Consider the following 16,810-nt stretch of genomic DNA (forward strand, 5'->3'; position numbering starts at 1 on the left):
GGGCAAGGGCATCCTTCCTCAGCACAGGCAGCAAGGTTGTCTTTCTTTGGGGTTCTGCTGTTCAGCACTGAAGACCTCAGGTGAGTCCTGCGGTCTGAGCCACTCACATTTTACTTGCGTGCTGACCACTCTACACAGGTGCATTCGGCCATCTTACCCCGAGGACCCAGAGGACAGGGCGCCTGGTTCTTGCTTATTTCACATTTCCTTAACTCCTGACGTATGCTGGGCACAAAGCAGGCAACTCAGTTCATATTGTGAATCAAATTTTAAGGCAGAGAATGGTGGCTCACTCCTGCAATCCCAGCATTAGGAGGCTGAGACAGGAGGATAACCATGAGTTAGGGCTACTCAGTTCCTGGAAAGCCGGGGCTGGAGAGATGGTTCAGTGGTTTCGAGCACTGGTTCTTGCAGAGGACCTAGGTTCACTTCCCAGCACCCACACGGTGGCTCATGGCTCTCTAACTCGTGTCTCTTCTGCCTCCATGAGTACTGGATGCGTATGTCACACAGTCATACGCAGGCAGGCAAACACCCACACAAATACTATAATCTAAAATGTAAAAATAAAAATTTTAAAAGCTCTAAAACCAATCCAGCTTTCGGGAACATTGGGATGGATGGTGGGGAACAAACTTGTCTCTGCTTTCTGGGGCCACTTTTCAACGTACTTATGGAATGTCACAAAGTATTTGATAATAGGAATGGAATTTATTGAGGGAAAGTCCCCGGGGCCAAGTGCTGACTCTGCAGTGGCCTCCTGCTGGCCCAGGGCCCTGTCCTGAACTGCTGTGACACCACTTGGTCTTGGTAGGGAGAAGGCAAAGGTGCTTGAGGTTTGCGACCTAAAGTCTGAGAAGGAAGAAAGGGAGACAAGGAGCGACAGGACACTGCGTAGAACACTTGAGACTGATTTTATTGGGGTTTCTCACAGTGGTTGGAGCCACTCTGTCTTCCGGACAATCACAGCACAGGATATTGTCACCCAGACTTCCCAGGGCAGTCTGAGCTGCTGAATCTTATTGCTTAAAATACACATATTCACAATAACTGACAGACGGTGGTGGGTCTCACACAGGAATGTGTTAGCGGCTGCAAGTCTGACCGTAGCACCAAGCCCTTTGCCCAACTCCTCCTACCTGGAAACCCAACTCAAGTCAAGTCTCCCTGGCCCCCAACTCACCATTTCCTGCGCTCTGAGAATCAGGGTGGCCTAAAGCAGCAGGGGCCAGACTGTGGCTCGCTCATCATGGTGGGTGCTTCAGTAAAGCTAGTCAGCACTCAGGCCAGCTCCTCACACTGCCAGGGCAGAGACTTGAGAAGAGCCCACCTCACCATCAGGTTTTGTTTTGGGAAAACTTATCTCTCCTCTGAGACACTTCAGTGAGGTGTCTGGGATTTTAACAAGAACGCAGCTCGGGCCCCTCTGACCACGCACCAGCCCTCTCTGGACCTTGGTGGCTGAGTGGTGCCATGCGGAACCGAGGTCTCCGCCAGAGACTCCTGGTGATCCTGGGCAGGCCAATGTCTGGGCCACAGCCAGTCCACGCTTGTAACTCAGACTCAATTGAGCTTCTGTCTGAAAGCAGCAGAGGGAGGGGGACTGGTTCCCAATGTTTCCACGTACGGGGAACAGGAACAGAAGAATAGGGGCCTCTGAGTGTCCGTGGAGCAATGTGCAAATCGCAGTGGTGAGCTGAGTAAGAAGCCTCTCCTGGACGGCAGGGTCGCTGGCAAACACAGGCGACGCCCGTCGACAAGATCGCAGAATACACCCGAGTACGGTCAGAAGATTGTTCGGTAAACAGTAAATGTGTAAAATAATAAATTACCTTGAGAGGGCCATACGTGCTCCAGGCATGTGGATGATGTGAGCAGAATGGCCATTCAAAGTATCTTCACAGGAACACAGGGCTCGGGGCCACATACCACAGCACGCATGCGCACGCACACACACAAACACACACACACAAACACACAAATACACACACACACACACACACACACACACACACACACACACACACGCCATCCAACATCACTGTGTAGACTTCACTTTTGTTCGACAAGGATTTTGGTTTGTGGTATCTAAATGCAGACTCGTTGTCAACCTTACAGCCTCCGGTCTGTCTGTGTGTTTACAGATGGACTTGGGTTTTCTTCCTTCTTTCCTTTCTCACCATAATGGCAGTCCAAGCATCATCACCGTTCAAGAGCAGGGAGGAACCAAACTCTTCGAATGAGCAGGGCGGGGTGGGGAATGTTCCTCTCAGAGGCTCTTTTCTCCAGACAGAGCATGACCAAGTCTCCTGCCCCAAGGTCTGCTGGAGGGGAGGCAGCTGTCACCTCCTACCCAGGTGACTCTTTACACAGGCTGGACAGGAAAGTGACTCATGCTTCTCCAGCAGGCTAGGGCCACAGCAGCCACAGATAACCGAGGTGTTCCTTCTAAGTGGTCAAGTTAAAGCAAACAAAGACACAAACAACACTTAGTCAAATGCAACAGGAACTACTGTGTGACAGCCAGGCTATGAGGCCGCCTTGCCCTGAACACAATTAGTGTTCCTTAGTCCATCTGCTTACAGAGGACAGGGAGGGAGACAGAGACTGCAGGCTGTGTTCAGGAGGGGCGAGGGCCACTGATCATGGGTGGGCGCGGACAAAGGGCAGAAGTGAAGGGGGTTATCATCTCTACCAGCCTTGAGACTCAGGTCTCCTCAACGGAAGGGCCAAGGCTACGGCCATCAGGCCAGTTCAGACTCTCCTCCTGGCCCGACAGTAGTCAGACTCTTGGGAACTCAGCCTGGGGAAAAGAAGCAGCAGACTTCCCTTGTCCAGAAGAGAATTCCCACCTGCCCACTGACCTGGTCCTTCTTTCCGGCTAGCCTCTGTGACTTGCTTTTAAAGGAAAACACGGAGAACATACTATAACCTTCTATACCTGACCCAGGCCAAGGCTGGCCAAAGCCTGCTGGGAAGGGTCCCCTCCTCAATGCGCAGATATGTACTTTGTCAGATTACCCAGTCCCTCGCCACCCTGCCTGCCTGCTCTCACCCTCCCACAGGATCTGACCAGTACTGGCTCTGCAGCCACAGGTGACAGTCCCTGCTGGCAGCCACAGGTGACAGTCTCCAGGCCCCTGAGCGCTTCTTTCTTCATTCAGGGCCAAGATACACTGTGTCTCCCAGACTGAGACAGTTCTCTTGTGAATCCACTCCGTCACTGAGAACCACCTTAGGGCGCAGTCCAGCCCCAGTCCTCTCAGCCAAGTGGGTAGGCAAGCCACAGCTCTGAAGTGGGGGGGATGCGGAATGAGTCACAGAAACAGCTTCTCCTAGTGTTCTTCTAGAACACTGTGCTTTTGTGGGGAGAGGAGGCATCCACACCCTGAATCTGTACCTGGAGATGTGGGCGAGGTGGGACAGGAGGGATAAAAAAATAAGAGGACAAAGTGGCCGGACCACTTGTACAAGTCACTTAATGCTTCTCTCATGGGTGTCCCCGACCCTGGTTGTCGTTGAGCTCCTGGGTGCAGGCAGGGCCTGTCCTAGCTGGGGGAGCTGCTGCGCTGTGAGTTTGGGGAGTCCTGCTCACTGATGGTGTTCAGCAGCAGGCACGTGGGCGGCCGTGGCACGTGGGGGTGCCCGTGCTCTCGCACCTGCCCCTCCGAGGACAGGCAGAGCCCTTCCTCTTCGTCAACAGGAGGCCGAACGTGACAACTGTCGCAGAAGTCCAGGGGCCCATCCAGAGCATCATCGATGAGTGTATTAAACTCTTTGAGGTCGTCATCGTGGTGGCCCCGGTTGCACACACACACCTCAATGCCCGAGTCGCCTGTGAAGCGGCGGTGCCTGCTGGGTGTCTTGTCTTTGCTGTCGGTGGGGACGCTGCCAGGTTCGGAATTCGAATCTTTCAGAAGCTCCTCCTTATACTCTGAATCCCTGTCCAGGAAGGCCCCTGGATCCAGCTCCCCGTGGCCGGCCACGGGGCCGCTGGGCTCCATCCCAGGGGCTTTGGTGGCTTCCCGGTCAGTGGGCACGTCAGGAGACTGAGGATCTGCGACACTTGGGGGTCTTGTGCTGCTTCTGCTCGGTCCAGACAAAGGACTGCTCTGTGCTCCGTGGGAGCCCTGCGGCGGGTCAGCGCCTGCGGGGCCGCCGCCTGCAGGGCCGCCCTGAGGAGGCAGCAGCTGCCGCTGCTGTAGCTGGAAGGCACTGTACGGAGGGGGAGGAGTCGGAGGGCGGTTCACCACCTCCTCATAAGGAGGTAGCAAATAGTTTGGCAAAAACCCTAAAACGGGGAGGTAGGGAGAAGAAATTACTGCACTGCCCAGCATCATTCTAATAAAGCTCACACTAAATGCGATATTGTCCCCGCCCCACCCCAGAGCTGTGGTGGCTCCTAGCTGTGGGCAGGAAAGGGGACTGCAACTACCTAGAGCAGCGGTTTTCAACCTTCCTTATGCTGCGAGCCCTTAATACAGTTGTTCCTCATGCTGTGGTGAGCATGAAATTATTTCTGTGGCTACGCCATAACTGTAACCGTGCTATGAATCGTAATGTAAATGTGTGATATGTAGATGCTCTGAGGTGACCCAGAGGTTGAGACTCACTGGCCTAGAGGAAGAACAGAATGCGTGTGACCTGATGATGCTTCCTGCCGCTGCTGCCTGAGCGGGAACCTCCTCCCTACCTGAGGTGGAGGGACAAGGGGAGGCAGATGTGGAGCCTGCCTGGGAGACAAATTCTTGATGGAACCGTCCTGTTTTCAAGGAGACACAAGCTCCCACATTTCTTTCTTTTACAAAGATTCTATTTTTTTAAGTGTATGCGTGTGTGTGTGTGTGTGTGTGTGTGTGTGTGTGTGTGTGTGTGTGTAGGAGGTAGAGGAAGGGAGAAAGGAAAGGTTTGCTCACTTAAGTGCAGTACCTAAGAAAGCCAGAAGGGGGCTTGAGACCCTGAACATGGCTGTGATCTGTCTAAAACCAAACATGTACCATCAGCAAGATCCACACACACTCTCTCTTCCCGACCAAGCTCTCTCTCCAGTGCTGGCCACACATTTCCTCCCCTGTCTGTTGCCAGGCCTCTTTCAAGGACCCTAGCATAAGTCTTCTACAGCCTTCCCTCCCTACCCCACAGATAGCTCGTGATCCGGGGTTTTTCCCTGAAGGTCAGACCCCTGTGCTGCGTCTTTCACTATTGTGTGGCTGAAGATGATCTGCGAAGTACAAACGGGCATCCTCCTGACTCAGCTCAGGAGAGGTGGGTCACCAGTCAGGAAGGAGGGAGGGGCCTATGACATCAAGGCTCACTAAAAACACGACAGGTGAGATTCCTTCTGGATGTGCTCAATAACCTTGAGGCAGATTACTCACTTAAAGCTGCAACGGCAGCTGCTAACGGGTTTTTTGTTTGTTTGGTTGGTTTTGGGGTTTTTTGAACATTTACTATATATAAGGCACCAGGCTAAACAACTAAGCCTGGCTAGGGAAGTGCAAACATTTGTGACGTTACAATTTGTACAAAGTAACAGACAGCTTAAGGCAATCAGATGCCTGGCTGGGTATGTGAGAGGACAGTGGAGGGAACTGAGTATACAAACTTCAGTTAAGTCACCAAGTTTCTTGGTTCTCAGAAAGTCCCAACACCACCCTTCTTATCTGTCCTTTTCATAAACTCTACAAGGCACAGAACATGGTGGCAAGCCAAACAGGAGGAATTCAGGTTGCTGAGTGCTAGATCCACCCAGTGCCAGACCCCAGGCCAGTAACATTATGCTTCCATTGACTGTGTATCTTAAAAAAAAATTCTAGCTCAAGGTCATCTGCAGGCTCCATAGGGAACATGAGGCAAGGCTGGACCTCATAAGACCCCGTATGTATGTATGTATGTATGTATGTATGTATGTATGTATGTATGTATGTATATGTGTGTATGTGTATATGTATGTAATATGTGTGTATGCATATATGTATGTGCATGTTAAAGGAGTAGGGACCTGGCGGCTGTGAGCTTGGGAATGGACTGAGAGCTGGAGGGCCGCATTGTTGTAGCCTGATTCACTATGTGATTCCCCAACTTTAAGGATGCAGGTTAGGCAATGGGTGGGTGGGGGGGGGGGGAAGCAGCCCTCAGCAGGGGTCCTAGCCACTGATAAACTCTTTGGGTCCAGGCTGTGTGACTGACTAAGCTCCCGGGGGCGGGGGTGGGGCTGTGGTGACCCAAGGGGTACGCACTGAAGTAAAACGGCCACGCTGAGTAATTGTGGGCTTCCCGGTAGGCAATCAGGTTGATTTCGTGTTGCCGCTGCTGGGCCTGAAGGCGGTGCTTGGCTCGGCGGTGGTGGCAGACGCAGCAGCAGCTCAGGATAATAATGATGGTCCACACCAGCCAGAACCCTGGGGTTGGGGAAGCAAGACAGAGAGGCACACACGGTGAGGACCGGGGAGATGGGGGGCGGCTCTCAAACAGGGTCTGGATGGTGCCCTTGATGTTGCCTCTGACAGGCAGGCCACACGCACCCTGTCGCTAATGTCAAGCCGAATGTTCAAAACTTTTCTACTACAGGGCAAGATGCTTGGGACAGAGGGAGGGAGTGGCCAGGTGAGGAGGGGCAAGCGGTCACTCGGGACACTGGCTGGCTCTGCAATTTAAATGTGGGGGGGGGGGCGTTAATTAATAAGACATCTAGAACAAAACACTTCAGATTTTCTTGGTACCTATCTTTCCCCTTCCTGCCCCAACCTAGAAGAGCAGCAATTGCAGGGGACTTCAGAGAGGCCCCTCATATAAGAATTCTTAGGATGAGGAAGAAGAGGGGGCTTTTCCACGCATGCGCCTCTGTAAAGTGCAGTCCTTAAACAGAGAGATGGAAAAGTTTTAATTGCCTCTGCCCGGCCTTTCCCTGGAGAGTGTAAATGGCCCCCTGCGCTCGCCCTGGTCCAGTACAATTCCATCTCGCTCGCATTGCCCCGGTAGTCCTTCCCTTAAGCCTGTGAGGCAGAGGGGCCTGGGCAGCCTCCCCGCTTCTTTCTCCACCCCAGAGCGTGCAGCCTTGTTTCCCACTCTCTCAGGGAACCCCTACGTGAGAACACCGTCTCAATTTTGAAATGCAGATAGAAAAGGCTTTTAAACACTTAAAAAGAATTAATGCTCTAGTTTTGCTTAAATATACTCAGACATACATGGGAGAAACACCGATAGGAGAAACACCAAAGAGTGATGTTTTAAGAATGTACGTGCATGCGCCCTGGCATGCGGAGGGCGTTGGTTCTCGTGGAACTGCAGTTCCACATGCAGGACTGGGAGAATCCATGTTGGTGTCAGGAAAGGAACCGAACCCAGGTTCTCCTCGGAAGCAACAAATGCCCTTAACCCCCAGTCATCTCTCCAGACCCAAATAATGACATTTTTCAAAAATCATGGCATTATGGGAAATGTAAGGGTTTCCCTCCCGGTTGTTTTATTCTTTTAAATTATAAAACTAGAAAAAATTTCAATTTTAAAATTATCCATGACTAGTTTTATTTTTACTGGCCTTTTCTTTTTTTCTTTTCTTGGGTTTTCCTGTACAGCCCTGGCTGTCCTAGAACTCACTCTGTAGACCAGGCTGGCCTCGAATTCAGAGACCCACCCACCTTCACCTCCTGAGTGCTAGGATTGGAAGTGTGTGCCACCACCGCCCAGCTGGTTTGTTTTTCTCAAATGATAAATTTAAAATAGTAGCCTCTGTGTGTGCACCTATAATTCAAGCATTCCTGAGACTAGCCTAGGATATACAGTGAGATGCTTTTTTTTTTTAAAAGGGGTGATTATGCTAGAATGAGAACTCAGGAGTTAAAAATACTTGCTGCTCTTTTAAAAGACCCAAGTTCAGTTCCTAGGACCCACACAGCCTGTAACTCCACAACTGCCTATAATTCTAGCTCCAGGAGAATCCATGCTTTTGTGCATGCATGCATGTGCGCGCGCGCGCACGCACACACACACACACACACACACACACACTTAAAAATAATAAAAACAAATCTTTCCTAAATCCTGCCATACAGGGGCTGGGACACAGTTTAACAGTAGAACTCATGTCTGGTTTGCATGGGTGAGGCGGCTTCTAGATCTCTAGCACCACCCACCTAGAAAAGAAACAAAGTAATAAAATCTAGGCTACATTGACGAAAATAAAGGGAGGGGCTGCGGGTGGGCATCCGGGAGCCTCTGTGGCTGAAGCAGCCATTTTCTGCTCCTAGCTTGTTCCCCACTCCCATGTGTGCATACTTCTTTATAGTAGAAAGGACTTTTGCTGGGTGGTGGTGGTGCACGCCTTTAATCCCAGCACTTGGGAGGCAGAGGCAGGTGGGTTTCTGAGTTCGAGGCCAGCCTGGTCTATAGAGTGAGTTCCAGGACAGCCAGGGCTACTCAGAGAAACCCTGTCTTGAAAGACCAAATAAAAAAAAATTTTTTAAAAGGACATTTTTCCTCAAAAATTCATCTGATAAATAATTCTAAGTCGAGCTGCTATTACCCAAGAAGAGATATTTTTGTTCTCTGATGCTAATTGTTTTTGTCTTGAGACAGGGGTCTCACGTAGCTCCAGTTGGCCACACTTCCGTCTTCACATCCCAAGTACCAGGATTACATTTGTGTTTTTAAACTGTTTATAGATATGGATATATAGACAGAGGTGTAGATTCTGCGTGTGTATCTGTGTACACTCACATGCATGCGAGTGTGTATGGCCTGTGTGACTTGTGGAGCTCGGAGAACAACTTTGGGGCGTCCTAGGCCTCCAGCCTTGAAGCCTTGCACCTTTACCTACTGAGCCATTTCACAGACCTACAAGGGGGCACTCAATCCCCTGGAGTGGAGTTACAGCTCTGACCTCAACCCCAGTACTGCAAGAGCAGCGGGTGTTCTCAGCTGAGCAATCTCTCTGGGCCATCACTGTGCCCTGGGGACTGAACCTGGGCCTTCAGAATTGCTAAGTGAGTGCACACTACCCCTAAGCTCTCTGCTCCCCTGTCCTCACCTCCACCTTTCTCTCTCTAGAATATCAACATTGTTATTTTTTCCCTTGAATCATTTCCCCAGTATTTCCTGTTCTCTACATTTTCAGCGCTGTAATATATGTGACCAAAGGCACTATTCCCAGCTTTTGCTTTAAACTTAACTGTTAAGTAAAGAAAATCTCAGCCAGGTGTACCCACACAAGCCTGCAGGATAGAGGCAAGATCTCCAGTGCAGAGTCAGCCTGGGCTGTAGAGGGAAACCCCATCATGACAGACAAGAGAAGTTCCACGCGCTGCTTTTCATGTTCACCAGAAATTCCTGATTCTCTTGCTTTGGGTGTGCGGGTAGGTCCAACTTCCTGGCCTGTGTGTGCTGGGGGGAGGTTGACTAAAGCTACCTATGACAGAACTTACAAGCAGCATGTCTTTGGCGACAAGAATGCTTTGTATAAAAGCTTCCATCAGCTCCCACTGGTATTCCAGACAGTCACCTCTGGCTCGAGGCTATAAGATATGCCCAGGTGGGAACAGAGTTCCCCATTCCACCTTCAACAGATACAGCAAGAGTGAAAAAGAAACCTGTTGGTTTCAGCTGCTAGAATTTTGGACGTTTGTCCCTGTAAAAAAACCTAGTTCATCCTGACTGCCAGTGTGCTACAGGGTTTTTCATGTGAGATCTAAGGATTTATCAGGAGTTGTTCTCACATTTATTCTGTGCTCATAACACAGTACATGTAATAAAGTCAGAGGACAACTTAGTGGAGTTGATTCTCTCCTGGTACCAGGACAGTCTGGGGCCAGCAGTTACCCCGTGAACCATCTCCTACGCCTCAGAAGCGAGCAAACTTAAAACAGTCTTCATCTAAAACAAGACCAAGGTCCACTTCACTGAAGTACCATAGGAAAAACTTCCTGATTTTCAAAAAACATAAAATGGAAAACTGGGGAAGAGCAATGGGCAGCAGAGTCTAGGGCCTCGTGCACGCTGGGACACGCGCTCTCCCCTCAGACATTCCCAGGGGCCCACATTTTCCCATGTGACATGAGAAGGAAAACCATCTCTACTGTGCCGCAGCTGTGGGATGTCACATTTATCTCTAACTGGGTAAGCACCTCTCAGTTTCAAACACAAGACCACAGGAGAGTTATCTGTGTGGATCTACACAAGGAGAAATACAAGTATGTATTCTTGTAGCACTTTTAGGTCTCAATCTAGGGATGGAAAAACGGACCACAAGTTGGTCCCATCTGGTGAGAAGGTAGGCAGGCGACAGTCTAATGGGGCCTATACAAAATGGATTGTTCTGCGAATTGTGCCAGGAAAGGCGGTGAACGGACTGTAAGCAGGGGTGGACGGTTAGATTAGTGCCAGTGGGTCTGGACCAAGTTTTAATATTTTAGCTAGATTTCAGAAATACAGAGATAGGTTTTATTGGCTTTGTTTTTGAGACAGGTGTTGCTATACAACTGTAGCTGGCCTCAAACTTGGGGCAATTCTCTACCCTGTGCTCTCCAAACACACACCAACCTAGATAACCCCCTCCCCACTTCCTGCCCAAGTTATGACCTTGCTGTGTGGCACATTTGTCATGCTAAGCTAAATGAAAAACATGTTTTTAAAAACAATCACAGCCCCATGTAGGAACTGACTCATGTGCCCCAGAGTTCACGACAGACTTGGGAAAACACCACTCCTCAGCTGGCAGGAAATTCCCCACCAGGGCGCAGGCTCGCACTGTAGAGTGAGTGCCTCTTCTCACATGACAGGGTGACTCCCTTGGCCCCGAGAGGTCACATCAGGAACTCTTGCCCGATGCTGCTTAAAACCTTTGAATTTGGAAAATGAATATTCCACAGGCTCATAGTGTCATACAGACTTTCCTGTAGGGTGACCACAGCTAGGCAGGCTCAAACTCCAGATAACCTGTCATCTTTGGGATTCTGTTTCTATTCCTCTTGTGTGTCAAATAGGGAGAACAATGGTCTTACCCAAGCTAACACACACGGGGAACACTCCACTGTGCCATGTACTGTGCCGTCTCTGGCTTCTTGTCATAGCAGATGCTCTGACAGGCACAGGCGGCACAGGTTTCCTTGAAACCCTCCTTTGACCCCTCCTCTAGAACTATTCCATAAAAGACATGGGGTAGGGTCAAGTCCAAAGTTCTGTTCTTGGTGAAATTCTGTGGAAAAATCAGGCAACTCCTACTTACTGAGCTCACGCACGTGTGTTCAAACATGAATCACAGAGCGTCCCATAAGTATGGACAGCTTCTCATATATTAATTAAAATAACAAAGTGAGCAAGTATCAGTGGGCTGGCATTCAGGGGACTGGCTGTGCCTCTCACGTCATCTTGGGAGATCCCACCGATGGCCTTTCCTCTCAGCTGAAGCTCAAAGCGGGGAACCTGACGGTTGAGTAAAATTCCTCCAGATTTTATTTCAGGGGCAGAGAGCCCAGCTTCCACTTCTCCCTGGGAAATGCGGTCTGGAGAGTGGAAAAGAGCCGCCTATAAGAACTGGGGACCCCAGGAGCCCTCTGAGGCTCTAGGATCCATGCCTTAAGGCCTGGCTGACATCAGTAGTTGACAGGTATAGAAGACCTACTTAGCCAGGCACAGAACACTCTGTCCCGACTCTCTCAGGGTGCCCTGCAGTCTCTGGCTAACAACAGTCTCCTTTCTGAGTGTAAACCCAAACACACACTCCATGCTTCTGTGTGGCTCTGTATCTCTTCTCTGCTTGACCACTGCCCAATGCAAGATTGCACCCTCATGCTGCTTCCAAAACAAGAGGCCGCGACATCAGGAAGAACTTGCTGGAACCTCAAACTCTCAAGTCTCCCTCAGGTCTGAAGGGTGCAGGGCCCGGAAATCTGTGTTTAAATAGGCCTCTGCTAAGGCACTGAGGTTGAGGACCTGAGGAATTGGGTTTGCTGAATGAGTGACAGAACAGTGACCCCAGGCACAGGCACAGGTTTCTGTGGACTCAGCCACTGCGCTCATAGAACAGGAGCATGTGCTTCCACCCCACACGGGCCCAGGGACTGGTTCAGGTTACAGCACACTGAATACTTGAAGAGAACTCAAGGTCAGCGTGGGCCTGTGGGTCTGTACCCTGTGCACAGGTCAGTCCTTAGGACACAGGTAAAATTAGTTTAGTACAGGTAAAAGGCTGGTGGGAACGGCATCTCCCCCAGGGCCTCTCTTGTGAAATGAAGAGGCACTTAGTCGTGCCAACGATTCCTGGCTGGGTTTCTCTCCCATAGAAAGGGGGCCCGAGACGGGAAACCACTCAAGGCCAGTTACTTCTGCATTTCTGGCAAAACTGAAAGGTGGTTAGAGGGAGAACATGGCTTAAAACCACAAGAAGTGTATTTTTCAGCTCTTGGGAGGCAGAGATAGCAGAATTTAGAGCGCATGGCCAGCCTGGGCTACACTGCAACTTTCAGACCAAACTGTATACAGAGAATGTGTCTTAAAAAACAAACAACTGAAAGAAAAAACAAAACAGCAAGTGCAGTTTTACTAAGAACTTCACAGTTCCTCAAGCCCCCTCTCTAACATACTTCTTAGAGGGATTTCCTGAGAGGGACAGAAAGATAGGCACTGGGCATCTCCTGCCCAAGAAGCCACTGCTGGACAGAGACCTCCAAATGTCTCAGTCCGTGGTCTCCTCCCCGCCAGAACGTGGGAAGCCTTGAGCCCTGTACAAAGGAGTTTGTGTTCTCTGCAGGGCCTCCGTCCTCCTCAGCAGACGGTACCTGGAAGGTAGCTGGAAGCCTCCCTTCTCGGAGAATCTCCTGCCATTTCTTCCCCAGTCCTTGCCACTGACCCATACCCACCTCTTGGCCCTGGCTTTGGTGACCCAATTCTGGTGGCTACTGACTGAATCTGTCTGCTCTCCAACCCCACGACCCAGGAGGCTCTGTCAATCGGAGACGGGCCCATCGGCGACTCCGGGCCTTTCCATAAGTGAGGCCGGCTGTGCCCAGCCCCAGAAAAACAAACTAGAGCTCTGGAGCTCTGTGGCTTTTTGGCAGCAGCCTGACTTCGCCTTTTGTTTTGACAAGGGGTGAGAGGGAGAATTTGAACCCTGTGGTTATCTGTGTTTTAAAACTTTTAAACCCAGCGAGTCCACCTGCTTGGCACTTGGCATTCCCTAATCAGCATCTCAGCCCCACCCCGACTAAAATAGCAGTCTGCACCCTCCTTTTGCCACTGCTTTGGGACATGGAGGGCTGGTGGGGTTCTCAGAGCCATGTCCTTTCCTGCGCTGAATTCCTATAGATGGGTGGCCTCGGTCCTGGGCGGGGAAGAGGCCTGTTTGAAGGACCCACCCATGTTGGCTTTAAAAGATTACTGCATTTCACAGGGAGAGAGACTTCCCAGCCAGGAGTTCAATTTCCTTGCCAGATTAAATACTGGTCCTAGCTGTTTTCCTACCATATCCTTGATTGGGGGAAGGGGGCCTAGGGGAGCGGTGCGAGTAGGGGCAGGCATGGTTTGGCAAGCCAGTCCAACACCTGATTTTCTATAAAGGCAGGGTAGAGGATCAGAATCATCTGGGGAAACAGCCCACAGTTGCTGCTTTTGACAAAAAGCTGTGGGAAGCACCGCAGAGTCAGTCACCTGCGACTGCTCTGCCCTCCGGACTGCCGCCCTCCCACTGTCTGGCGCTCAGTACAGTCTCATCTGAGTTCTAAGATCAAGGCACAAAGTGTGTTAGGTGGAAGCACTGCCCGAGGACCCTGACCCCCCCACCAAGAGGCGCCGACTACATCCCCCGGTCCTCAGCCCACGGTGCCCAGAGGGGGCCCAAGCCCTCCTGCTCTAGAAAGGAATTGCTTCTGGAACTGGGTTCTACTCACCAACACTGTCCCCAAGAGAATCAGAAAAGGCTGGCCAGCCCGCGGTTTCCCAAGGAGCAGAGGCAGTAACCGGGACCCTGGGATGCCAAGAACCCCCTGGGCAAGGACTTACACCAGAGTTCATAGTAGTAGTTGCAGCACTGAGACTGTCCACAGCAGTGTCCTGTGTCACAGATGTAGCTTTGATTGTTGGTACCCACACAGGCTTCCTTATCCTACAAAATCAAGATGCAATGGAGCATGTTACACCACAGCTTGTGTCCACTGCCTGTCTGTCCCCATCCACCCACACCTGGTCATCTGTCTGTCTGTTCCCCAAACATCAATGGCGTTTATCCCACTAAGGGAACAGGATAATGAGAAATACTAGATTACAACAGAATTTAAAAAAATAAAGTTTTTGTTTTTGTTTGTTTGTTTGTTTTCTTTTTTAAGGGAAAGGTCATAATGCACGAAGCCACTTGGTAAAAAAGTGAGGCTCCCCTCAGACAGGACAGGGAAGGGTGCCACACTCTACGTCCTAGGAGAAATATTTCATGTGCACTGTTAAACTCAGTTGCTAGGAAGGGGATGGTTCTCCTGTGGCTAACAGCAGATGAAATCACTTTTCTGTGAGATTTTCTAGAATGCTGAATGCGAACAGGACTCTAGAATTACCATCCAGTCAGTCATTCCGGTCTCCCTTCCAGACTCCCTTCCAGATAGTTAACAGTGAGATTCAAAAGATGCTTTAAAAGCAAAACGCGGGCTGAGAACGGGGCGTGGCTGGCGGCATGCTCGCCTAGAATGTGTGATGCCGCGTATGACACCGTGTGTTCAATCCTGTCACTGCAGAAACTACACACGCCCATCTGGCCAGCACTTAGATGGTGTAGGCAGAAGGATTGGGAGTCAAGATCACCCGGGGCGACTGGAGACCTTGTCACAAACAAAACCCAAGAAAAACTGATAAACAAACCACAAAGCCTTCTCCTCAGAGTCTCCCCTCTTTGGAAAAGGCTAGTAACCTACTCAGTTGGCCTCCTCCAGTCCCAATTTACAGTTCCAATTTACTGTATCAATTTACTTATCCTTCTTGAGAGTCTTGCCTTGATCCAGGACTCTCATTGTCTCTCATCAGGGCTCCTACGTAAAGGGCACTGCTGAGTAACCATGGAGCACCCTGCCAGACTCTATTCATAGCCCTGGTGGATGAGGTAGGTGTGTGTGTGTGTGTGTACATTTAAAAAATATATTTTACACTGGGCAGTGGTGACGCACGCCTTTAATCCCAGCACTTAGGAGGCAGAGGCAGGCAGATTTCTGAGTTCAAGGCCAGCCCGATCTACAGAGTGAGTTCCAGGACAGCCAGGACTACACAGAGAAACCCTGTCTCAAATATATATATATATAATATATTTATCACACATAAGACATAGAATACCAATCAAGCATGGTGTCTAAATATATGAGCCTAAAACTCAGGAGGATGAGGCAGGACGACTGCTTTGAGCTCGAGACCAGCCTAGGCTACACAGTGAGTGAGTCCAAGCCATCCTAGGATATGGGGTAAGGATATGTCTCAAAGAGGAGGCAGAGGCTGGAGATAGCTCAGTTGGTAGTGTGCCTGCTGTGTTAAGCATTGGGACCTAAGTTGGGATCCCTAGAGCCCACATAAAAAGCTGGGGACAGCAGGGGTCATCTGTGATTCCAGCAACACTGTAGGGAGTAGAGGGTGAGGGAGAGTCGGATCAAAACAAAAGGCCCTGAGATAGGAGAGTGTCTAGGGCTGCTGGCAGGCCGGCCCAGTTGATGGGGTCAATTCCAGGTTCAGAGAGAGGCCATCTCAAAAACTAAAGTGGAGTGCAACTGAGACAGACATTTAACACCTCTGGCCCTCACAAGCACACATGCACATAGACACACGAACGCACAGGCTCTCTCCCTCTCCCTCTCCCTCTCCCTCTCCCCCTCCCCCTCCCTTTCTCTCTCTCTCTCCCTCTCCCCCTCCCCCTCCCTCCCTCCCTCCCTCTCTCTCTCTCTCTCTCTCTCTCTCTCTCTCTCTCTCTCTCTCTCGTGCACGCGCGCGCGTACACACACACACATGAAGTCATCAGTCACAGCTGGCTCTTAACGTCTCCTTTACTACGACCAGTCTGTGCCAAGCACCATCTTGGGTAAATGGGACAAAAAGACAGAGAAAACACACTGTTCCCGGCACAGCAAACCTCAGAGTTATGAAGGAAAATTGTGCTCAGGCAAAGAAAGTCAACCCAAAGGATAACATTTGCGACTACTGCCCCTGCCCATGGCGGGTGGCTGCCAGGGGAAAGTGAAGTCACAGTGGTCGGGCCACAGCCACAGCCCTCTGGTGAGCGTCTCCAGCCGGAGGCCAGGCAGTTACAGGAGGTGCCTGCAGCTACGGAGAGAAGGTGGGAGAGAAGGCCGGAGACGGGTCAGAGCTTAGGGCAGAGCTTATACCAAATCCCTCCTCAGCAAGTTTCTACCTTCAGGGCTTTCATGGCCCTTCCAAGTCTTGTCATTCAGGCCAGCGGGATGACTCGGTGGGAAAAAATGCTTGTCACGCAAACCCAACAACCTGAGTTTGAGCCCCAAAGCCATGACGGAAGGACAGCGCCAGCTCCATGGTGTCAGAGGGCACCTTGGCTTCTGTATGTACGGTGTGCGCATAACTGCACTCACGCACACAATAATAAAACATAACATTGATTCCAAAAAACACAAACTCTTACACCTCGGGATAAACCAGTTCCGGAGGAAACGCAGGAAAGGCCAGTAAAAGCCTACAATAAGTGGTGTCGCACGCCTTTAACCCCAGCACTTGCGAGGCAGAGGCAGGTGGATTTCTGAGGCCAGCCTGGTCTACAGAGTGAGTTCCAAGACAGTCAGGGCTACACAGAGAAACTCTGTGTGTGTGTGTGGGGGGGGGG

At 50.7% G+C, this 16,810-nt stretch overlaps 1 protein-coding gene across 3 annotated transcripts in view; it reads right to left on the reverse strand.

Moving 5' to 3' along the window:
• Positions 1 to 895: 895 nt before the first annotated feature.
• Wbp1l (WW domain binding protein 1 like) overlaps positions 896 to 16,810 on the reverse strand; it is a 58,376-nt gene continuing 42,461 nt past the window's right edge. For 2 of the 3 annotated variants that reach the window (XM_052184438.1, XM_052184446.1), the window contains exons 2-4: positions 13,993 to 14,095; positions 6,240 to 6,401; positions 896 to 4,291 (exon numbers count right to left, since the gene is read on the reverse strand). In XM_052184438.1, coding sequence (XP_052040398.1) covers positions 3,549 to 4,291; positions 6,240 to 6,401; positions 13,993 to 14,095 — 1,008 coding nt within the window. In that variant the 3' untranslated portion in view covers positions 896 to 3,548. Of the gene's footprint in view, positions 4,292 to 6,239; positions 6,402 to 13,880; positions 14,096 to 16,810 lie in introns of those variants that run through there. The other variant, XM_052184449.1, reaches the window with a different exon arrangement.

This window comes from Apodemus sylvaticus, chromosome 1 (assembly GCF_947179515.1).
Source record: "Apodemus sylvaticus chromosome 1, mApoSyl1.1, whole genome shotgun sequence".
NCBI lineage: Eukaryota > Metazoa > Chordata > Mammalia > Rodentia > Muridae > Apodemus > Apodemus sylvaticus.